General features: G+C 42.1%; 1 protein-coding gene across 1 annotated transcript; it reads right to left on the bottom strand.

Annotated features, from left to right (window-relative positions):
* Positions 1 to 1,509: 1,509 nt before the first annotated feature.
* On the bottom strand, positions 1,510 to 23,171 carry TMEM45A (transmembrane protein 45A). Its single transcript, XM_071572399.1, has 6 exons — positions 23,054 to 23,171; positions 10,851 to 11,060; positions 8,529 to 8,741; positions 7,854 to 8,038; positions 5,614 to 5,759; positions 1,510 to 3,764 (listed from the first exon to the last, which is right to left on the bottom strand). Exons 2-6 carry the CDS (start codon positions 11,038 to 11,040, stop codon positions 3,671 to 3,673), a joined length of 828 nt encoding a protein of 275 aa, XP_071428500.1. The 5' UTR covers positions 11,041 to 11,060; positions 23,054 to 23,171; the 3' UTR covers positions 1,510 to 3,670.
* Between the last annotated feature and the right edge of the window lie 1,684 nt (positions 23,172 to 24,855).

Genomic DNA, 24,855 nt, shown 5'->3' with positions numbered 1-24,855 from the left:
AAACTGAAAGAAAACCTTAATACTTGCACATTTGTATATGAGATGCAGCTGCAGAGAGATAAAACTGCTCTTGACTGACTGGATATGTTTCTTCTGCTTTCCTCCATTTCTTTTAAGCCTTAATGAAAGACAGATGTTTCTTATTTCTTTTTTTTTTGTTTTGTTTTGTTTTGTTTTCAAGTCTGCACAAAGTGTGGTGCCAGCAGTAAGCACTATCTTTGACTTTTTTTTATGTGTTAACTGCATCTGGCTGAGTCAGAGTCACAAACCAGTAAAATTCCAGCAAAGCAGTGCAAGCTTTCACTCCTGCTGTCATTCCTGTTGGGAGCGGGAAATTGGCATTGCTGTTTCTGGGACTGCTGCACAGGAGCCACAGAAATCCCTGTGTTTGCCTGAGAACCTTGCCCCTGGTACATAATGCTGGAGGCAGACTGGAATGCTGTATACCTTGAATGCAGCTGCCCCTCTCGTACTCTTAGAGTGCTGGGAGTGATTTCTTGTTGCTTAATTGCTGTGCAGTTGTATAGATCTGCAATCTGTCTTCCATTTCTTCTTTCTGCTCCTAAGGGATGCAATTGCTGGTAACCCCAGTATGTAGAAGGAACCATTTTTACTCTGAGTTCATGCCCTCACTGTGACTTTGGCCTCTTAGGTGCCATCTCTGGCAGAATATAATGTCGGTAAATGGCCGTGGCCTATATGTGAGTGCTTTCTTTCTGAACCAAATTGCAAAGCAGTAATGCTGTAGTGTTTCTATTTTTAAACTACTTTTTAAAACTTATTTTCATTCTAAGAGGTGTATCAAATATAGAAAACCAGGAACTGCAACAAATACCTAGCAAAGAGATAGAAATTACTGTTCCAAAAAGTCATCTGAGGACATGTTATGCCTTATGTGACAAATATTAGGCTTTTTACTCCTACATATTTTGAGCAAGCACATGCTGTACCTAGAATAGATTGTAAGGACAAATTTTCCAGCAGTTTTCCAGTTGTCTTTCTTCCTTTTAACAGATGTGCTGTTGTTGTGCAGTCCTTGGGAGCCAGGCTTGTTTCAACTACTGCACATGCTAAAGGGATTTTTTGGATAAAAAACTATTCTGTTTTCTTCCACCAATTTTTGTACCAGTAACTCCCACCCCAACATCTGTAGTTCAGAGGAACTGAAACAGGTAGCAGGAGGGCATTAAGGTAGCAGATACACTGAAGGTTTCTAATGCCTCAGTTTTAAGGAAGAATGAACCTGGAGGATTTAAATTCTTTGTCATAACATTTGGTCTTAGTTCAAGTTATGTTCAGTTACAAGGAAAAAAAGTATTTATTTACAGAATATAGAACAAATATCACAGTTTCTAATGACAAGGCACTACTGACCTTTCTTGAATTCAAGTACAACTTGTTCAAATATCTGAGTGGGTTATGAGAGTAACCAGTCTAACCCATTCCATTCTGTCCCATAAATGGTTACATTTTTTCCCCTGAAAACATGACAGACACCTTACATGAATAAATCAATTTTATTTAAATAAAATTATAGCTGTATCTTATCTATTAAAAACTACTATATAGTTTTTCAAAGGCACCAATATTTAAAAATAATTTAAGTTTTCTTGAGAGCAGCTACATTTTTCCAAGTGGTGTTTGTAAACTTTTCAAACTTCCCTCACTTATTCAACTCAAGCAGTATTTGTTGCTAGAGAAATTACAAACGGTGTACCTTTTTCATTGTAATACTGTTCCTGGGAATGTCTTTTGAACATGGAATGAGAAGAATGGGTTGGGTGTTCTATGAAGCAAAAACCCACCCTGAAATAGGGTGTTTCTTTCCTTTGTGGCACCATAAATATATAAGGCACAAACCCCCACTATGACACTCACTTAGTTGTACTGTAAGTATTAAAAATTAAATTCAAGAGACTGCTGTTTCTTTCAGACTTCAGTATCTGTTTCCCCTTGCATTTCTTCAAGTTTAATAATGCAGTACCACCTTCTCTAATGTGAAGAAAAAACTTGAAAAAGTTGCAGGACCAGATCCTACAACTCTCACTGATCTACCAAAGCCTAGATCTGCACTCCCTTAGGAGCATCTAAAAATATTTGAGTAACAAGAAACACCCTTTTGTAGCACCAAACCTGACAAACGGGCACCATTTGAACAGAATCTGTTGTCCTGCACTAGCATGTTTCCAAAAATAATTGCAAAATAATATTTTATAGAAGGGGTTGTAAAGGGGAGAGGCTGTTTTCTGGCATGACAACCTTACCATGGCCACCTTCCTTCTAATGGATACATAAGCTGGCCCCCAGCATGCATCCCACATGAGTCCTCTGGAAAACAGAGCTGTGCCATAAGTTGCCCATGCCAGTTATTTAAAAGACATATTTAGAGCCAGAATGATGCTTTGAAAGTCTACCTCTTGGGGCAGACGTGCTTCTGCACATCATTTTCTGCTGTCTTTTACCATGTGCCAGTTATTTCCCTTGTGTTGAAGTTGGAGCACATCCAAAGCAATATGGAGCACTTGGAAGAACACCCTGCTTTTCATTAGATTGAGACTTCAGTTTTAATGGAGAAAATAAATGCAATTAGAACTATTATTATTTTTTAATTCACTTGCTGCTGTGGGTAGTTGGACATGAAGCTACTGTGAAAGCAACATCTGCCTCTCCTTCCCCCCACAGCTCACTGTGCAGCTCTGGGCAGGATGCCTGGTGGACTGAAGGGGTGACACAGGGAAAAGGATGCCAAAACATCTTATCCTGCCCCCAGATCAGCATTACCCACTCCTAATCCAGGTTCTGGGTCATGTCTGCTATGAATCCTGCAGAAAACCACAAAATTTCACTAAAGGAAAGGAAATAACTTTGGGAAAGAAACTGCTCTTGCAGCTGGGTGCTGCCTGGCTGGATATCCCTCAATCTTTCCAGAAAAGAAGTTGCTCCAGATGCCAAGGAAAGGCAGAATCAATGTCACTGCCTTGCACAGTCAAATGACAGCAGAGACAGGACTGTCTAGGCACAAGAATGAACAACTGCATAGCTTCTTGCATCATACACCTCTTTGGTCATCCTGCCAATCCTGTTAATGTCTCTGTGTGAGTGAACACACTACACACTCTTCAAGAAACTGTGAATGGGTTTGCAGTGAGAAGTTCTTTCCACTGAACATCAAGCCCCAAGCCGAGATACATAGGTGTTAACACAAGGCAACTGGAAGATTCTGGGGGTTTTCTCTTGTTCTATTGTTCTCCAGGTCTGCACAGTTATTTATTCACAGTGACTTGCAGGGCAACAAACATGCATATTTGGACATCTTAATTATGGAAACTTAAAAGTATGTTCAGCAGCAACTGAGAAACATCTTGCTTAGCTTTTAATAAGGCAACATACAGACTTCATTGTGCCACCTCACACACTCCAAGTCTGTCTAATATGTCTGATTTTCTTTGAAGCATGTAATATGCAAAGGTACCCGTGCAACCACTGCAAATTGATACCAAGGTTACCGTCCAGAAATAAAGATGTAACTGTGTGGATGTAGACATCACTGGGGAATGATATTTGCATAGCAAGGTGGAGTAATGAGTGAACAAGATGGCAAAAAAAGGCAGAAATGAGGTATCAATTAGCCTAATAGTTGAGCAGGTAAGGTAGTCAAGCCATGTTCATACTAAATTTCATCTTCAGACTCATGATCTCGTTCACATGTTTTCAGTAAACCCATTTCCATGGACTGAGACTGTTTAACCTTTGAACGAACTGCCCTGGAAACAACAACAACAAAAAAAAAAGAGTTGTCAATAGTAACTCAAAGGCTTATCTGACCATCTACCATTTTTATATGGTAGAAACCTATTTAACTCTTGTGTCTCATCAGTGAGTTAGAATGATTGATTTATAGAGACTTCTACTGGGCCACAGTGGAAGACATCCTAAAGAGGAAATAGCGACTTCAAGCAGAATCTGGGTGGAATTTAACCACAGGCTTTGGTTGTAGGTACCTTTGTGCTGGCATGAATGACCACTGCACAAAGTAAGCATATCCATGGCATTCAAGGTCAGGTTGGATGGGGTTCTAAGAAACCTGGTCTACTGCAAAATGTTCCTGCCCATGGCAGGGGAGTTTGAACTAGATGATCTTTAAAGTCCCTTTTAAACTCATTCTATGATTAGTAAGTGTTGCCTTTAATGATACCACATGACTGTACTGCTAGTAAGAGCTTCTTCTAGCAATTTCAGTGTTGTGTAGGCACAAGACCAGTAGCTGTGTTCACTTGGAAGAGAACTATAAAACTGTGAGAAGAGTGAGTCTGGACAAGCTGCTCTTGGAGGGGTGTTGTTACAGTAAAATCAAAAGTGAGCAACTCAGACCTATAGAAAGCCCTGTGAGACTCAGCTATCAGCCAGAAGCAGCAAGGAGTTCAGCTGCTGCTGGCTGATAGGGAGGAGGTTTTACTCCCCAAGAATTCACATAGTAGGAGTACACAGGACTCTGCAGGTGCACAAAAATAGCCAGAATGAAATACTATAAACATGGAACTTGTGAGAGATAGGTCCTAATCAATTGAAGTATCTAGCGTGGTGGTGTGTAACTCTTTTAGCCAATAAGCTGTAGTCCTAACCCTATATAAACTGTGTGCTTTGTGTAATAAAATGTCTTCACTATGAATCTCATAGATTGTGTGGAGTCCAGTTCCTCAGCCATTTATTTTTAGTTTACTTTAGAGGGGAACTCTGCCATGATCAGCCTCATCTGAGGCCTTGCCTGATGCTGCAGCAGCCACTGTTCCCAGTGTCAGAAGAGATGTGAGATTGCTGCCACCTTCTCAATAGTTGCCACTCTTCACAAAGGAAACCCATTACCCAGCCTTGAGTGTTGGTGCCTTTTGGACTGAGATCCAAAAAGAACTGTCACCTCAGTGCAAAGCAAGGCTGCAAGAACTACATATGGCCAAAGCATGACTAAATGGTGTTATTGGGATGGTAGGGGTAAAGCAAGGGGTGAGAAGCATGTTTAGGACAGTGCAGGTAGAGGCTTGGTAGGGTCTCATGGGCAGAAGGTGATCACTCCTTCTCAGGACTTGATGACAGAATCAGGCTCATTTTTCGGCCAAATTAACACTGCAGTTGGGCAGAGAGAAAAAGGGCTAACTTCAGACATTAGGGGATGAAATTGACTGGTGAAAAGAAATAAGGTCTGATCACAGGACATTTCTAGCAAGGAATCCTAAGTAATAATCTTCAAAGTAAAGTCATGAAGCCTGTTGACTAAGCCATCTGAAATTAGTGGAGATGAGCACTGAGAGAAAAGATACTGCAGTAAAAAAAGTCTCTCCTAGCTTTATATGCAAATGTTGAAGACTATTAGAGCTCATTTTATGTGAAAATTATTATGCTGTCAGAGCTGTTTTTATGAATATTTTCTCTTTTCCTTCTGAAACAGTGGTTTATGTGGTTTTTATTGATTAGTAATATCTATTTTTATTTTACCTTGCAAGACAATTAATTACTTTATAGAAACCTTTTGATTTGTCAGTGAAACTTTTCTAAAATAAAGCTCCTGCTAGACTAAATAGACAGGTCACCAAAGTTTTAGTGTTTCAAGTAACTTACCAGCTGACAATTGTGTAATTCACTGCAAGTATAAGAAAAGCAAAGGCATAATGCCAACAATAGCACATGGTCAGGAACATCATATTAGTATGATCTGCCTGATTCCACTCTGGGCTCCCATTTGGAGGATAAAGCACAAAGCCAATCTGTAATAAAATAAAAGATATTTAGCACATGTCATTTGGTGTGTATCCTATGCCATATCATGTTTTATGCTACCCATCACAAGGCAGACATTTGATTTCCTTATACTGCTGCTTATTTCTGTATTTATTATTAAAAACAATTTTGCAGTCACACTCGCATGTAATGGGTCCCTTTACACAGTACAGAAATGCCTTTGAAGATGCAGAGCTAGTCCCAGAGACCCACTGCTCTTGCCCAGAAAATTAAGGACTTTGCCCAAGAGCCCATCCCTGCCACAATCATAGTTATGTACTGCAAGGAGAGGGGCTGGTGCTCTGCCATGTGTGCTCTGACCTCCAAGCACCTCATCATCCAGAAGAAACTGCCCAGCCATTTGCACTGACTCGGTTCTTCCCAACAGCATCTGGAAAGGTGTTACGTGGTTGAGAAGATGAATAATGAATGAATAAATAAAGGCAAGCCACAAGTCTGTTTCTTCTGGGCCATCCAGAGAAAAAGTCCAGTTTGAAATTACTAAAAATGGAACTTCCTCAATCAAGACTATAAGTTCATGTGAAATACACAGCTGATCTTCATTCAGAGGTGAGAACGACTGAATTCATATTTGTGAATCAGAGGGGGAAACTATTAATTCTGTGGCTAGGCAGAGGTCTGCATGATAAGCACCAGTCCTCTGTACTGCCCAATAATCTTCCAAGTCACTCAGCAGTTTAGTTGAGAATTTAGAAGTTGGGAAGAGGAAAGGAAGGAGGAAGGGAATGGATTTTGCATTTCCATGAAGAGAAATCAATGAGTGAGGGTGTTGATGATGCAGAAAGAAAGTCCCTTTACCTTTTACAAATTTCCCATGCTGCAGCCAGTGTGTGGTTCTCAATCACACAGGTGGGTGAAGTCTGATGTGGGTGTGAAAAAAGCCACACTTAAATCCCTTGTATTTTTAGTTCTTCAATTTTTTACTTTGAAACAAACCCCACATTGTCTCCAGAGCTAAAGAAATAAACTGTTCTAAATTTAGACTAGGCAGACAAAAAGAACAAATGGTTGCGTCTATTTCTCTTATGCAAAGCTTATTAAATCACCAAGAAAAGTTTACAAACAAGAAAATAAACCAACAAGTGCTGCAGCATCACATTCTTGAGTTCACTTATAGAAAAACACAGTCAATTTAAAGGTCTGTCTTCTTGCCAGAGCAAGCATTTAAATATTTGATTTGGTGCTGAATGTCCAGTTCTCCTAAGGAACAGCAAACTTTATTCATCGTGTCTGGCCAGCATATAAAAAAGGGAAGCCAGTCTAGACAAGCCGGAAAGAAAAACCATTGGAGTGACCTCAGTTCTCCACTATAAGATGAAACACACATCAGCATTAGTGCTCCTATTTCTTTGTTACTAAGTCACAGCAATTAATTAAATCTCTCTTGTTCCAATAGCAAAGAAAAAGTTGCTATCGAATATCTATTAGTTGGATAGAATCACAAGTAAGTGAGGGCATGGAAGCTATTTTTTGAAGAGTCCTTTCAGGAGCCACATCAAAGTTTTGGCATTTTTTCTGCTCAGTTCCCAGAGCACTAGAAAATCAGGAGGCTTTATACCATCCAATCTCTTAACGGGGATCAGTAGCGTAAGTACCTTTTGAGCTGACAATGTCAATGAGGCCTTTACCTCACCTGCGCAGTACTCCTTGGGGAATCAACTCACTGCTCCGGTAGCTGACAGTGGAGATTCTCTTTGTAAAGAACAGCATACATTTCCACACTCTAAGATCACTGCCATTTGACTGGTGAATTTGAAAAACAGGATGTTAAAGGAATCAGAGGGAATGGTCAAAGACTGTAGTAAGGGAGTGATCAAGAAAATCACCTTAGTTTTTACTGGTTCACATAAAAGGCTCTAGAAGTAAAATGCTGCTTCTTCTGTAAAATGGATATGAGAAATACTTTTATCTTTAAAGGAAAATTAAGAGTGTGTTGTGTTCTATAAGTCTTTTGAAGTTTGTGTTTAAAAGGCATGTATACCACCTGTGAAACGTCTGTAAAGGGTTAAAAGGACTAATTTTGTTGAGGAAGAAATTCCTAAAGCAGAAGAGCAACCTACCTGCCAGAACCAGCTGCCTTGTAATATGCAGAGGCTTGTACGGAGCATCTCTAGCACAATACTGCCACGGAAGAAAACTTCCAGAAATATGCAGGCAGCAGCTCCAAAAATAGCAAATAGCAGTAACTGATGAACGTGAACATCCAACATGGTTCTCCCGTGAAGATGGTAGCAGAAAAGAAAACCTGAAATAAATTGTGATCAGTTTAAGAGCTTTTCTTCCCTTATAATCTCCCTGCATGTGCTTTTAGAAAACAGTGAAACTTTGGCATTTTTCTTTGTGTCAGTATCACCTTCACTCACACTGCTTTAGCTAACTAGTTGTGTTCCATGTCAGTACATACACTGAGGAACATGCCTGAGCTATTGAGCACTTACATGAAACAGGCTTGTACTGCTATTTTTGCAGCATTTCTATTGCAGTTTGAGCCAGTTGGAAAACACAGATACACCTCTACAATGTGTGATCATGATCTGGACTGCAGGGCAGACAAACCCTCAGCAGTTTCAGGAGGGCCAAGACTGGTCTTTGTGTGATCTCTTTTAAGCATTCAGGGAGTTACACACTCAGCTCCCATAGATTCATTCTCTAAGGCCGGTTTGAGATTCCCAGACCAAAGACCAATACCCATCCACAAGATTCATGCACACCTCTGCAGAAAGAGGTAAACTGACCTTCAATAAACACTGCTAAGGAAAGCATCATCCTGTCCATGGCTGCTGGCAATGCATTGGTCCCATGTGCCACAATGTCAATCAGCCCTGAAATGCCATAGAAAAGGTACATGGTGGCATGTTGCCAGTTCATCAAGTGATCCCAGTGCTTTTTCTCATAATTATACAACTTCAGATGAGGTCCATCAGGAACAAACTGCTCAGCCACCATTCCTGTGCATAAAACAAGAAGTGTAACCATTTCAGGTGCTTAAGGTATAGACTGATAAGTCTTCATACAAATAATATATCCCCATGTAGCATGATGCCACTAAATTTGGGGATTAGCCTGGTTGTTCTGGGTGACTGCTATGTTTTGCTCCCTTCTGCCCAGCTCAGCCACTCCCAATAAAGTTTATAACATGTGAACACATGTGAAAATGCATCGAGGCCTCAAAGGTATCAATTTATATAAATTTTCAAGAGAATAGGCAGCGGGTGGAGGAGAGATGAAACAAGCTGCTTTGAAAGACCACAGAGTAAGCTCAACAATATATTAAGCATCATATAATCTGGAGGTGAGAAAGTCAGAGGAAATCAAACTTCAGCTCCACTCCTGGTGGAAATATTTGCAACTTGCAGTTTCCAGCAGTGAAGATGAAAACAACTATTTTGTGCTGCTTTTTCTTCTTTTAAACAATTGCTATTGTAGAAGTCCTCTGACTGAATTTTTCAGCTGCCTTTCCCAATGGTTCAAATATGACTATAACAGATGCTAAAGTCTCCAAAAGAAAGATTTACCATTTCAGTGCTGTGCAACATGCAGGATGACAAGAGTTCAGACTTTTAGTTCAAAGGGGATTTTTTCTCTAAAGCTATAAAAGGAAACCCCTTCACCATACAGAGTTATTAAAGGTCCCTTGAGAAAGTACACCAAGTTCGTATTTGAATTGCTGCTCAGCCCTCTCCCTTACCTTGGCCCCTCGGTGCCTTGCTAAGCAGTTGCAGTATTCCAGCAAGTGGAAAACTGCTTTTAGATGTTTTATATGATCAAACTAAGGGTTTAATTTCTTTTATGCTTTTAAAACATTAATCATATTGTTTATAAAGAAAGCATGGGCCAGCATCCCACTGTATAAGTAGATATGCTGCACAGCAAATACAGTGGTTTTCCACCTTTATTTCAAGATTTCCTAACATGGAAACAGCAGGTTTTACTCCTTCTGCTGCCTTTACTGTTTGTCTTTCCCAGTGTTCTTGTCCAAATTTTTTATTAGAATTGAAATTACCATACATTAAAATTATAGCTTTTTGTTTCGGAATGAAAATAAAAACACTAGATGAATGTTTTAGCTGCCCAACTACCTCTAGACACAGACTGGGGGATTTGTAGAAAAGATGTCCACACTCACACCTAAAAATGAATGCTATAGTTCAGATTTTTATACTTTTTTAAGGCATATCAAAATGTAGACACATCATCCCTTCAGTGCTGATGTATCTTAATTGACTTAACTTTCAGAGGGAAAGGAAAAACAAGATTCTGTCACAGCCTGAACCTTGATTAGAAACCAGGCAACTGTGAGTATCTAAAGAAGATTAGACAAAATATAAAAGTCTAAAAATACTTTAAATTAATATATTTTTCAACTTGAGAGCCACAAGTGCTGAGTTCCCCAAGTCCCCTGTTGTTTAGTTTATTTACTCTGTAAAGGTAAATTGCTAACATACAGCCTGCTGGAATGTAAACAAGAACTAGGCACTTCTAGTCAGCTGCATAGCTCTTGAAAGCATCCCTGTGGGTTTGTACCCAGTCATGGACACAACAGAAGGAGAAATTGCTCCCCTTCACCCACCCCACACTCCATCACAACAGTCCTGCAGCAATAAGATCTGGAGTTCAGTCTTTGTGAATATCTTACTTTTGAATTATATTAATGAAAAAACATCTGCATCACTGACACACTTTATCAATAACTCATAGGACACCGAGTCACCCTCTGAGATGTCTGGATTCAAAATAGAAAAGCAATGCCCCCAGAGATTGGTGCTCCCAGTCTGCACGTGACAGCCCCTTCCCTGATGCAAGGAACAGCATGTGAACACTGAGATGGACCACCTGGGAAGTAGGAGCCTCAAAGAAGCTCCAGAAGAGCACTACAGATGGAAACTCTGTTACACTCATAACCATGTAATTAAGAGTAGTGGCCCCATCACTCCATGGTGGTTAAAGGACTAAATACTAAAACAGTGAGATCTGTTTCATCAGAGAACAAAATTTAAAGAGAAAAGTGGTAACAGGCACAACCCCTTCGTTGTCTGCCTTGAGTCTGCCTCACTTACCAATGAGGGCAAAGATAGCTTTGATGATCCCCTCAACAAACTCCAGGCGCTGGAATCCTGCCCTGGAGCCAAGGTAGCAAGCGCTCTTGTTTTTCCGACAGGCGTACTTCAGGGGATACTTCACTGACCACCATAAGCCAAACAGAAGGAAAAAGCTTCCAGGGAGGGCATGTCCTTTGAAATTGCCCATAGTGTTCTGCTAGGCAATACCTGAAGGAGAAACAATTGCAGACCAGTTATGGGAATAGTGGGAGAATTCTGTGGGTTATAATTTTAAAGTATGTCCTTGCACAGGTCAAGAGAGTGTCACAGAATTAAGTACTCATGCTTTATTTAAAATTAAATTTTGGTACTCATCTTCCCTGGCTGTTCAAAACACCTGGCCAGTCTCCCTAATTTCATGGGTTTTGCAGAGCAAGAGTCAGAGACACAACTGCAGAGCAGCTGACCTGAAATGCAGAGCTGGCAGTCGGCAAGTGAAGAGAAGGAAAAGCCATAGCACACTGTGTCTTGCTGTTTAAGCTGTACTAGCACTAGAGAGAATATGGTTATTCACTGTTTGGTTCTTTTATCTTTAGAGAGGGGTTTTATGTTTTTCCTCTGCAAAGGGAAACCAAGACAATACCTGACTGAAGGAAAAATTAACTGTATACACATCTGATGGGTAATATTAACTAGTAAATTGTATTTTGTATTTCAATCCAGTTGTCTCATTATGATTTACAAGCATCAAGTAATTATCAATATTTGATAGGTAAATTATGCACCCACAACTAGATACATATTATCAAGTACATAATATCAAGTGTACTGAGTAGTAAGATTATTAGTTGGTCAGGATTATACAGTCCTTTAAAAGAAGTGCCATTAATAAAACCCAGTAATTCTGGTCATCATCCCAATTTATAGGATAGTTGAGGCAGTAATTTCTTAATTAAAATGATCATTCTAAAATTAAATTGGATTTTTTCTTTCAGTTACTATAAACTGAGTTGTTGTGCATCGTGACCCCAAGGCATACTAAATCTTTGCACAGGCAACAATCAAGAATAAGCACTCTAGAAGGATCAGCAGTCTGTACTTTCTGTTATTACTGCTGCTGACTTAAAAATTCAATTGCCACACTACGCTGGAGCCATTATGAATGGAACATGCAGGCTCTGGTATATTTTTCTTTTTCATAAGTATTTCCTATGGTCAGCTCTGCCTAGGAAGTTTTAAACTGCGGCTTGTGGGCCACGGAGTACTTGCAGCTGGTTCACGTAATGCTGTCTAGTCACGTAGCATGTGCCCTCCCCTATTTCTGGAGGCTAAATTCCACTGAAAGCATTAATTTTTTTTTTTTAATTTTTTGTAGGAAGAGAAACATTTCCACATGCACAGGTCCTGAAGCTACCATAAGACTATTCCAACTGTATGAGGAAGGATGACTTATATACCCACAAAGGAGAAAAAAAAAGGATAGTGTGAGGTAGGCTGTGATGCTGTGATTTCAACAGGGATGCTCTGAAGGGTGTCCTCTACCCCTTGACTGTCCCCTTCTATTCTCTCTCACTGTAAGGTCTTCAGAGGGAGAGAGGTGAGCTTTAAAAGTTTTCCCTGGATGAACCTTCACTTAGCTAATTTCTGGGGAAGCAGTGGGCAAGTACAAGTGAAGAGAACTGTGATACTGCTTGGCCAAGCAAGCCATTTCTGGATATGTCCCTGCAGGTATTTCCAGTGCTGGCATCTGTGTATGGAAGCCTGGAAGGAGAGTGTGCCTTGATGGCTGCACTGAGCTCAGGCAAGGAGCACCTGCCAGTTGTGGGGCAGCCAAAGGGGGCATGAGGAACATGTTTACAAATGAAACATAAAGGACTCCCATTCGGGATTCCTGCTGTGTGGGGAAGGGCTCCAGCATGGCACTTGTCTCCAGCCAAGAAGAAAAACAAAGGTGCCATGCCCAGAGATGTTGTGGGGGGGTCTTTGCCCGGCTGGACATCCAGCCAACCCCTCAGATCAGAGCAGCAGAGGCTGTGACGAGGAGCAGGTGGTGCAGACCCAGCAGGCAGCTCTCAGCAAGGGCACCCCAAGCACTGGCATGGTGATGACCTCCCCCGTGCCCACACACAAAATGCTGAATTAAGCCCTGAACCTCCCTGGGGTTAGTGGTGCCGAATCAGCTGCTTCTGAGCTGAGCATCTCCTATCCTGGCCCAGGGTGGGCCAGGAGAAGGAGACGGCAGCCAAGGGTCCAAGGATCCAAGGGTCAGCAAAGCCTTTCTCTGCTTCCTCTGCCTCCACCACCACCCTTAAAGTTTTGCTGGGTCGATGCCTGTGTATTTTATTTGCAGGTGGGGAAAGCACTGCTCACTCTGTAGAAGCCTACAGCACAGTTGGTGTGTCAGTAGTGAGGTTGGTGGGTTCAGCCCCACAGATTAGACACAGCCACTGCTATCTTGAAGAGGTACTTCATTTTGGGACATCTGTAGTTCAGAGTCTGACCATCTTGCACCTCACTGCCAGTACTCACCATTGTTTGCTTCAATAAAGGGCAGTACTAAGTTTTAGACAGTGGCCTGAAGTTTGCTTTAACCTTTAAAATGGTTCTTTTGCTTTTCAAACCTTAATTTCTGGTTCTTTTAAACAGTATTGGCCTAAAAGGCATTGCTGTCTTTTCAGACATGTTTTTTCTCTTCTTTGAATGAAACGAAGAGAGGAGGAGTGGGGAGTGGCCCTTCCTCACCATGTGTCTGATCTCACTGAACACCATTCATGGGATAGAGATTGTATTATTCACCACAGGTACAGAGCACTCCAAATGGAACAATTTACCCTCTACTCCATATCAAAGCAAGATACTGGATTAAATATGTAAAGCCTCCTTCTAGGAAGTGAAAAACAGTGTGTTGATGTCATTTCTAGTGTATGGTTTACAAAACTTCAAAAGTAATTCTCAGTCTGTAATCTCACACCTGGTTAGCTAGAGCTTTAATCACTGGAGGATTTTTCTGTACCAACTCTGGGTAAACAACCAAGATACTCTTTTTTGAGTATTTTCTGCCTTTCAAAGCAAGGGAAAAGAAGAAAGGGAACAGACTGATACAGGAACTACTCTTGCTGCACATCCAATATAAATAAAACAGAACCAGAAATATTGATTTTTTTTTTTTTGCTATAAGCAATACAATCACATATCCTTAGCTTTAGAGACTGTAAACTTCAGTTTGAGTTCATCAAAAGACATTGGGGATTATTTGTAGGGTTTCTCCCAGTTTGTGCCAGCCAGCTATTGTGTCAGAGCTTTTGAACATTGCATCTCAACATGGTTGTTTTCAGAAAGGAGTGATATGACTTACACTTTAAACCTTATGTAAACTTGAAAACATCATGACAGAGGTTGTCTTAAACTGATTAAATTTCTAAATTCATGCATTTTCTCTTTTCAAGCCTGAAAGTTTATTTCAGCAAGTCTGGAAGTCAACTGCCACCACCCCCAGTTTTGATGTGACTGAGTTTTGTCTGCAAATAAACTGGGGGATATTGCACGATTTAGAGTCTTAGGATGACACTGAGGACATGATGAGGCCAAGCAGAGACTCCTCAGTAGGGAGATCACTGTGCAGTCAGGAGCTGGATCTGGAAGGTGGGAGGTAGGTGCAATGGGAGGTGAAAGGAGAGTAGGACATGGAGAGACCAAAAAAGTCCTGAGGTTGCCGCACAGCTGAATGCCATGAGGTTTGGCCCTGAAGACCCCCAGGCACTCCAGGTGCCACATGCCTACCTGAAGCTGGTGATCTGATTCTCTAACCCAATCCCTGTCCAAAAACTGCTCCTAACCCTGCCAGTCCAAACTGATGGTGTGGATGCCCCCCAAAAGGCACGCAGACAGCTGGCATCACCTGGCACATGGATGACAGTGTTTGTCTTTCCAGCAAATGTACGCAGACTCCTTGATCATTGCTGACTGAATTGTCACTGTTACCTACAGCGTGCACCCCCAGGATCCCTGCAGGCTCTCTCAGCTTCTCATGTCTTCACTCTCAAGTCGTACAACTCAGAACCCTTCCATCCCGACCAGCAAGCAGCCATGCGGATGCACCAGCCAGGTCACCAGCAAAGTTTGGACTCTGGCAAAGAAAATTTTGGAGTCTAGCTGGGGGAAGCTTCTCCTCTGCCAACCAGCCACTCTGAGGAGCATGCCCAGGAATCAGACAAGGCATGTGTTCCAGCCCAGATTCAGGCTTTTCATAGAAAGAACCCCTTGAAACTGCTGCTCTCAGGAGGGTGTGGGGCATGCCAGGAGGGGAGACTGCTGTCAGAGTTCAAGGACACCCATGGGCTTTAACTGCGCCAACCAGCCTCACCCAGGGACCCCACCCTGGCACTCCGCTTAGGGGCCCCTGGTCAAAGGGAAACTGGAGAAAAAGGTAATTAGACACAATCATGGCAATAAATTCAATTGTTGTGGTAGTTTATAAATTTTAAGTATCAGTTAACATTTCTGCAAGACCTGTGAATTTGAGATGCTTTTTTCCCCATGTATTAGAACTCCAAGCCCTCTGTTCTGACTGCATCTTACTCCTTGGGCTCAGAAGGTAACATGGGATTCTGCTGGCAAAGGAAGGAATGAGCAAAGGCAGTTCCCAAGTAAGCATTCAAGAAGGTGTGCATTTCTGTGGGTAGTAATAGCTGCCTAAAAATTAGCTCGCATCATCAGAACCATGAAAGGCTGGAAAGAAATAGACTTCGATGGTTAATTTAAATGTCTGACATTTTTGGCAGAGATATTTCATAACATTTGCCAGTTTGATTCACAATTTCTTAAGATCACTCTTGTGCAGCTAAGGCAAGACTTGCAAGTGGCATGGAGAAACTGGCTATACCACATGGTTACACAGAAGGCTTCTCAATTGCTTCTGGGAGAACTAGATTAGTTTTCCTTTTATCATCTTTTCCCTTCAAAGAACAGCCAGGTGTTTAGGCATCACACCCTTATGGGACAGGGGCACAAGCAGTGGCTGATGCAGAGCTGGCCCTGAAGGAGGCAGCTCCCCTGCCCTGCACACTCTCCTGCCACAGCAGTATGCCTTGCAATTTCCTGTGTTTATCAAGGCCTGGGGGGTGTTACAGAGGACTGTTGAACAGAAATGTGACTTTTTTTCCAGAAATGAACAAGTTATGAAGCTACAAACTCACTCTGCTTCAATGCTTTAATTTCTGCTACAGAACCATAGAACAACAAAATTTAAACTCGAAGATTAAGCATTAGCATTTTTTTCTTCCATATGCTAGATTAGAAAACAGTGATGAGGAGTTTATAATATTTGATATGAAATGTTTATTTATCCATAACAGTCACAGGGATGGATTGTGACATCAGTGAGAATGATGTACCCAGATAAGAACAGGAAACATATCTGTAGGCATTGTCTAATCAGTGCACAAGCTGTGAATATACAGCTTTTACCAAAAAAGTGAAAACCAGCAAAGCTGAAATGCATCTCAGAGGAAGAAAATTGCAGACAAGTTTAATTCAGTATCAAAGTTTCCTACTTGCAGTTAAATACCTATTCACTAGGCAAGTGACTTTTGTCCTGCAGGCATTGTATTTTAAAGGTCATGGACAGCCCTGGTGATCTGAAAAACTGTCTGCTGTGTAACTACTTTGTTCACTAAATGCAGTACTGATTTCATATAATGACTAAAAGCATTTCAGCAATTACAGCCCCATGTTTACAGATGAGATCACTGCTCTGGTGTTAAGGAAAAGAACTCAGCTGGCACCTAGAACTCCTTTAGAATTAAACAGGAACAAAGTATTGTGTATACTGATGAAAGCAGGACACAAGACTTGAAATGCTAAAAAATGGCAGTACAGCCTTGATATTTTTGGCTTAAGGGTGTGGGAGATAAAGATTTTTAGGCAAAAAAAAAAAAGAAATATCACAAATAGGTGTCTCTGAAGCCTGTCAGAGAAGAATTCAACCCTTAATAGAATCTTCAGGCCTAGAAGACAGGAATGAAAACCAAAAATCACAAGCAGGTAATGACCAGAAATCTATCTGCTGATCTCAGAAAGGGTGGATTTTAAGACACAATCTCTCACAATGCTGAGTTCGGACCCACAACTTGAACTATTCTATTTTTTTGCATCTGTCAGGGACTCTTCTTTTGCACTTGTCCTTGTCATCCCACTGAGTACTCCTCACTGCATTTTTCATCTCTCATGACCCACAATTTTCTGGCTTTCTTTCACCATTCTCTGCACATCTGCTGATTCTCTTTCTGCTCGCATAGCCAAGCAGGCTATCTCCAGGGGTTATCCAGGGACAAAAACACTACAGAATAATCTTACCATTGGCTCTTGATATCTCAGCAGCTGCTAGTCTGTGGATATGAAATGTTTGGTCTTCAGGACTGCCAAATTGGAGTCCTTTTTTCAGGACACCACAAGTTCAAAACACATACACACACAAAAAATAAATCCTGTAATAGCATGGGATACATAAAAGTCATTTTTTCCCATCAAAGATTTGTAGTTTCTTTATTGGCCCTAAACCCTGGTATTTCCTAGCACTGCCTGAAATAAAGGATAAAATAGCATGGATATGTGAGTAAACTATTGCAGGTATGAGAGTGCTGCCTCCTGTGGGACTATGTTTGACTTCAGCCACCACAGTCATTTCCCTGCCCACAGCAGGGTGGCTCCTGTAGGGTGACCTTCCATCTGTCCCCCATCCAGATGGGCAGTTTCTTTCCCCACAGAGGGTCCCTGCTGCCCTCCAAGTGAGGCGCTGCTGACGCTCCTCTCAACCTGGCAGACTCAAACAAGTTTGTGGTTGTGTGTGGCAGTGGCAGAGTGCTGCTGGATTGGTACCACAGGGAAGGATGTGCTGTGACATTCCATCACTGTGCTGTGGGAGCTCTTCGCTGACATCCGAGACCGTCTCCGCTTCCCAGTCCACCCAGCGTTGGGCTTAGTGAAGCTCTTAATGCTTCCTGGTTTTAACAGGAATTGTGCCAGCTAATGAAACTCCTATATATACTCTTTTTTAAAATCAATTCCTTTTGTCACAGAATGACAAAATCATGGAATCACAGAAGAGTTAGGGTTGGAGGAGATCTCTGGAGGTCATCTAGTCAAACTCCACTGTTAAAGCAGGTTCAGCTAGAGCATGTTGCACAAGATCACATACAGGCAGGTTTTGAGTCCAGGCAGGAGTCCAGAGAAGAGGACACCACAACCTCTCTGGGCAGCCTGTTCCAGTGCTCTGCCACCTGCATATTGAAGAATTTTTTCCTCATATTCAGGTGGAACTTCCTTTGTTTCATTTTGCGCCCATTGTCCCTTGTTCTGTTGCTGGGCACCACCGAAAAGAGTCATCCTCTTGCCAGCTGGTGTCAAGTTATTTGTATGCATTACAGAATATTCTGAGTGGGAAGGGCCCACAAGGATCATCGAGTTCAACTGTTAAGTGAATCATAGAATCAATTGGGTTGGAAAAGACCTCTGAGATCATCAAGTCCAACCCTTCGTCCAACTCCAGTCCCTTTACCAGATCATGGCACTCAGTGCTATGTCCAATCTCACCTTAAAAACCTCCAGGGATGGGGAATCCACCACCTCTCTGGGCAGCCCATTCCAATGCCTGATTACTCTCTCTGGAAAAATTTTTTTTCAGATCTCCAACTTCAATTTCCCCTGGCAGAGCTTGAGCCCGTGCCCCCTTGTCCTATTGATGAGTGCCTGGGAGAAGAGACCAACCCCCACCTGGCTAGAACTTCCCTTCAGGTAGTTCTAGACAGTGCTGAGGTCTCACAGAGTACTGGACCACAGAGCATTTTAGCATTATTCCACATCACTGTGATGCATTCCCATTTTTATGACATAAGAAATTAGAAATGTTTAGGACATTAGAAATGTGTCTCATTCCCTGGCCCTGCCAGCTATGCTTCCTCATCTACTATGCTTTGTCACCTCCTAGCTTTATCTACCCATACATTTATCTTTTTTAAAATTTATTTATTTATTCCATTTTTAAAAAAAAAACTCAACATCAAATGTAGTTTTTCTTCGTTGTGGTAAATTTGCCAAAGGTAGGTATTACTGACAAAGCACACCACCTTCAATACATGCAGTCTGAGTGCACAAACCATCACTGGCTCTCACACAAGATTGCTCCATGGATACACCACAAAAACAAGTTTTGTAGGGTGTAATCCCTGGCTCCTTTTTGTCATTCCAGTTGTGTTCACTTACGTGTTCTCTTCTTTCTACAAGAGGAAGGGCTTCCTAGGCTAGGAATATGTCAGCATAGCAGAAGTTTGACATATCAACTGATGATTTAGAGACCAAAGTCCTCTCTGGAGAGGAAATGAAATAAAATATGGTTTAGTTTCTGTTGTTGTCCCTTCTCCTACAGAATCTCAACAACACAGTTGGGGTTTCAATGGAATAATTACATAAGACAGCAAAGCTGACAGGACCACTAGACTACAGAAAATATTTGTAATAAATGCTAATGAGCACTTAGACTTTGAAAGATCCTGCATTTGACACTTACAGAGCTCTTTACAGACTGTTAGAAGTGGTGGCAATTGTTATATATGTTTCCAAATACTTCTAGAAGACAAGAATACACCATCAAAAAAAAAAAAGAAGGGGAGTCTACTGAGAAAACGTAAAGTATGAGTGGTCTTAAATGGTATTTTCCACTGTCAAGGAAGCTAGATATAAAAGAAAAATGTGATTAACTCTGTGCTTAGAGAAGAATAGATTTTCAGGAATGAGGCCAAGGCTTGCCAACCTCAACATCATTTGTAATTCTTTAGTTGTATGGGTTGTTCTCTTAATGTAAGTGAAAGTGACTGTGCAGAAAATGCATTAAGACTTCTCTTCATTATGTACAATACTAGATATTGCAGTGACTGAAGCCTTTGAATGAGAAACTGGAATATTACAAAGAAAACCATATTTTAAAGAATCACCAAACACTAACAAAATAGGGCAAGAAGAAGTGTCATGCAGTGCTGTGCATACTAGTATGTATGTATGGCCAAGCTTCGCGAACGAAGATCTGGGAAGGGCTCTCCCCACATGGGTGTGCCCTTCGAGACAGCGCAGTGGATTTTTTAGGTGAGGCACAGCATGTGCAGAACTGGCCCCACCGTTAAGTCCTAAGGTCCATCTACCACGGCTGAGTGAGCTTGGACAGTTTACAGCACCAGGTACTAACCAGGGCTGACCCTGCTGAGCATCTGAGATCTGATGGGATCGGATGGCAGGGAGGCATTGAACTGCCAGGGGATGGTCTCCACTGAGACTCGAACTCACGACCTTGGAATTCGGAGTCCGGAGTGCTCACCATTACACCACGGGACTGCCTGTGCATACTAGTAAGCTTTCATCTTAAGGACAGTCTCAGCAAAAATTGGAAAGGAGCTCATCTCAACAAACACAAGAGCATTAATAAGTCCTTGATGGTGTTCATAGGAAGGACTTGTTTTTCTTACTGAAAAATTACAAATATACTCTGTTAGCCAATGTGATGCTCATAACAGCTCATACTTGGGCAACAGGCAGGTGACACTTGTAGGACCTGAACTTCCCTTCTCCTGTCCCCTGCAAGGGAGAAGACTGGAAACCAGGGCCACATGTGTCCAGCGTATTGGCTTCTAGATGGATACTGTGCTGCAAATTGCAGTCTCCCCCTGCTGAGATTGAGCCACTTGGTCTTGAATCTCTGCTTTCTGAAGTTATTCCATTAACTGTTTCACAAGCTTCAATCACCCTGTCTGACTGTGGAAAACAGTCAGGTAGTATGAGCCATGTTTAAATCTCATGGATTTGGCTACTCTAACAAATTATATGAGTGCTTGGAGCTTGCAACACTGTGCTGTGACAAGAAGAACATATAAAAAGCTTTCTTGTCAGTACTTTCCACAAAACTATGCAACAGAACAGGGACAATTTGCACCTAAAGCTTTGCCTTGCACAACTTGCCTTTTTACCTTTAAGTTTTTTCTGCAATCATTTTTATCAAGATCAGGGTGCCTGACATTACTTGTCCAAAGGTCACCAAACTCCTCTACCATCTATAGCTTGAGGGAAACACAGTGTCAACATCAGAAAGCTGTGTGGATGAGGGGAAAAAAAAAAAAAGAAACACTAATGAATAAATGGAAGCATTGGCAAGGCAGTCTGTAGCACTGATACTAACTGGGAGAAATGGCTGGCTGAGTTAGCCCAAAGGGAACAAACCAAATGCATCCAAGAAACAGGAAGAGTTCCCCTAAGAGATCATCTCATACTAAGTGGGAATCAGCTCGTACTAATACAACATTAGCAGAAGCTGGAGTCCTCCACGATGCAAGGCTACAGCAGCAGCAGTTTTGGTGCCTGCAACCCCTCCAACAACATAATTAACAGAGGGAGCAAGAGTAATGCTATGACATAAGAGTTTTGTAATCTATCAGACCAGCAGATGCAGCAAGGGGCTGTATCCTTTTCCAAAACCACTGGTGTTACAGATGTGTCATCATGTATCTCAGAAATGTCTCAGTGTGGAAAAAGAGTTTTAGGAATTTTGCTCAGATAGCATTAAAATGTTATAGCAGGCCTAATTTAGGCATAAATTGATTAGAAGGCATGTAATTCTCCTTTTTACTTCCTTGAGTAAAAAGCAGTGCCTGGACACAAGGTCTGGCTCATGCTGCTTGATAGGACTGGACAGCCACAGCAGAGTGGCACTGCACTAAAAACTAAAATATTTTAAAATCCAATGTTGAATTACTTGTAATGCCTGAGTTTGGGAGCTTGCCTTGCTTATAGCTTGGGAGAGACAAACAAAATTACTAGTACTGCCAATTACATGTTGCATGAGCATCTTTGGACACACGTAAGAGATAAGAGTAGGAGCCAGTTGACAAGACTTTTGACACCGAGAAGTGCTGGTTCATGTATGTCTTCAGACTGGAAACAAGGGGCCCATTTTTGTGCTGCTGGACTGGCCATTTGCAGTATTAACTAAAATGATCTTTCCAGGTGGATTTGTGCGCAAGAAAAGAGTAAACAGAAGTTTGCCTAAACACAGACACAATTATTCCAGCCACTTCTCAAGGTTCATTTGAGTTTTCTTCTCCAGCAGTTATTTCTACCCACAACTGAGAGAAATCTGTTTGGTTTGCCCAGCTCCATTTGTAAAGAGAAAAATACAGGAAAAGCCACTTAAGCAACATAAGCAACTCTGAAAAGCAGCAAAAGACATCTGAGCAAACTTCTAAAAGGTACCTCCAGAGTTCATGAAGAAAAATGTCCATCTAAAATGGATATTGAATACATTCCTTTTACAAAGTACTTACAGTGACTTACAATACAACATATGCTAAAACCTAAAGAAGTCTACAGAGACAGCAATATAGGATGATGCAAAGAATGTTATACACACTGGAGAAATCACAAGTCCTAAATATGTAAATAGTAATTGTCAAACACTCAAGTTTAAAAAGGAAAAATCATTAACATTTTGTTCTCAAGTACTTCAGCTCTTAAACTCTTCAGAAAGCCCCTTATCAAAAAGATAATAATTTTCTAATAACATGTCAAGTATTAAGTGTTTTTAGGAGAGCAGAATATTTTTTATTGATGGAAAATTGAAACAAAATGGAAAACATGTGGGGATGGAAAATGTTTTTCTGAGGGTTATTCTGTTTTGAAATAAAATACAGAGACCAAGATAATCTTAGGGTTTCTCTCATATAGTAAGTAGTCATGGTTGCATTTAAATTCTCTTAATTTTGCCTGAAAATTCAAGTTTGAATGTACATCTCCATTTGAGACATCCAAGAGGAAGGGAAAGAAAAAAATCACGCAAGAAAACTTAAAAACTAAAACGAACACCTAATCTCCCCTTTGTTGAAGGATCCAGAACCTCGGCTGCAAAACCTCTTGCACATGGAGTAAACCACTCCGAATTCCTGCAAGGGCCACGCTCGTATTTTTAACATCAGCAACCTCCGCCAAAGCGATGGCTGTTTGAAAAGTCCCGTCCGCGGTTTTTACCTCAGAAGTGCCCCCCGCGGACCGAGTTAAGACAGGCATGGGGTAGTTGTCCTTTTACCCGGGAATACTGGACACCCCCAGCCCTGCCCCGCCGCCGCCCGCCCTGCCTTCATCCCGGCCCTTCCCGCACCCGCGGACGGCGAGCCCCGCGCTGCCCTTACCTGTGCCGCCCTCGCAGCCGCTTCCTCCGCCTGCCTTCGTCCCCCTGCTCCGGGGGGTTTTGCTGCCGGCCCGGGCAGCCCCTCGGAGCCGGCACTCTCCAGCTGCGGCCGCCGGGATGCGACGCGGCCCCTCCAGATGTTTGCGGCACGGCCGCCCAGATGTTCCCCCGGCGGCCCCGCGGGGGGCGGGCGGTTTCCTCCCCGCCCGGCCGGGAAGGGCCCAGAGCAGAGCCCAATAAGAGGGGCTCGGGAAAAGCGAGGCTTCCGCGGGATCTGGCGCTGTCCTCCCCTCCTCCTGCCCCGCTTTCCAGGAAAAGCCGCCCGGAGCGGGCAGGGCTGGCGAGGGGCTGGCGGCCGGGGGCAGCGGCTCCCACTAGCCCGGGCAGGAGAGGAAAAGTAGGAAAAGTAGAGAGACTCTGACACACAAACCCGTCTTTGATCGCTTCATATAACAGAGACCTTTTTTTATTTACACCACACACACACACACACACACACACACACACACACAAACACCCCCGTGGTTTTCTCCATGAAAATGAGCACTCATGGCTGTAGTTCCTGTAATTTCTCAGGAATGTATGGCACAGCCCTGAATCCAAAAGAAGAATGCCTAAAAATAAAATTGAAAGGATGAAACCACGGTTTTATTTACAAATGTCATCCTGTAGTAAACTGTGGTAGAGGCATTACTGGATCATTCCCAATATAACAGAAGGCACCTCACACAGCACCACCCCTGCTAAGGCAGCCAGCAAACACCAATGAAAGCCTCAAATACGAAGAAATCCTCCTCTGAGGTATTGCTAGGAAGTTGTGATAATCGGGTTTTGAAGCTCTGTTTAAACTGCACCAGAAGCCTCCCTGACCTTTTCCACCCCTGTCAGCACCAAGGTCTTGTGTTGCCAACTTCCCTCGTGTTTATTGGAATAGCCAAGCCGAGATGCAACTCGCCCCACTGGCTAGTCATAACTTGGACCTAAATCTGAGCCACCCCCTTCAAATCCCCTAATTTAAGATTTCTGTTTTTCATCATCCAAAAGCTTTCTTTCTTTGGGAAATTTGTGGATGAAATTAACTCCATGTAGAGATTAAAACTCTTTCACTCTCACGTATCTCCTCAGACATCTCCATCCATGCCTGCCCTATAGCATAAAGTGACACTTTCACTATCAGAGAAATAACACTCCAGCAAATACGCATAAGCATCTGGCAAGCAGATGCCTTTGCAGGTTGGGTGATGTAATGAGTAGAGAGAAAAAGGCAATTAGTATTTTCCAGAAGAACCAACTTTCTTTACAGTGTTTCAGAAATCCAGCCTCTATGGCAGCTGCTCCCCTTTCCTGGTCTGAGTGACTTCTGCAATTTTTGTAGCCAGCAGAATGCATCTCACATCACAGCATTAATTCCTACATAATGGATATCCTTCTCTTGCAGAAGAGTTTTCAGCTAGATTGAGCTAAATCGCTAAGTGATACTGACAGTTGTAATTACCTCATTTATTTACCATTGGTTTGATATGTTTGTCTTGGCAGTGGAGGCAATCACTTCCTGGGATTCCTCATTTCCTCCACATTTAAGACGGCTTAAAAGTCATTCTAACAGTAACAGTCAATGTTGCCAATGTAAAACCCTACAATCAGCATCCCCAAAACCCTGAAGGGATTCTGCACTTCAGTGAGGACTGCAGTGTGCAGTAAAGTAACCACAGAGAAGTGCATGCATAGAATATTCTATAAAACTGTTAGTTAGGGACTACAGAAATAACAAAGCGGTTCTTGCAGGTTTTTGCCAAAGGTCAA

This window comes from Pithys albifrons, chromosome 1 (assembly GCF_047495875.1).
Source record: "Pithys albifrons albifrons isolate INPA30051 chromosome 1, PitAlb_v1, whole genome shotgun sequence".
In the NCBI taxonomy this organism is placed as follows: Eukaryota; Metazoa; Chordata; class Aves; order Passeriformes; family Thamnophilidae; genus Pithys; species Pithys albifrons.
This window is presented reverse-complemented; position numbering and strand designations above follow the sequence as displayed.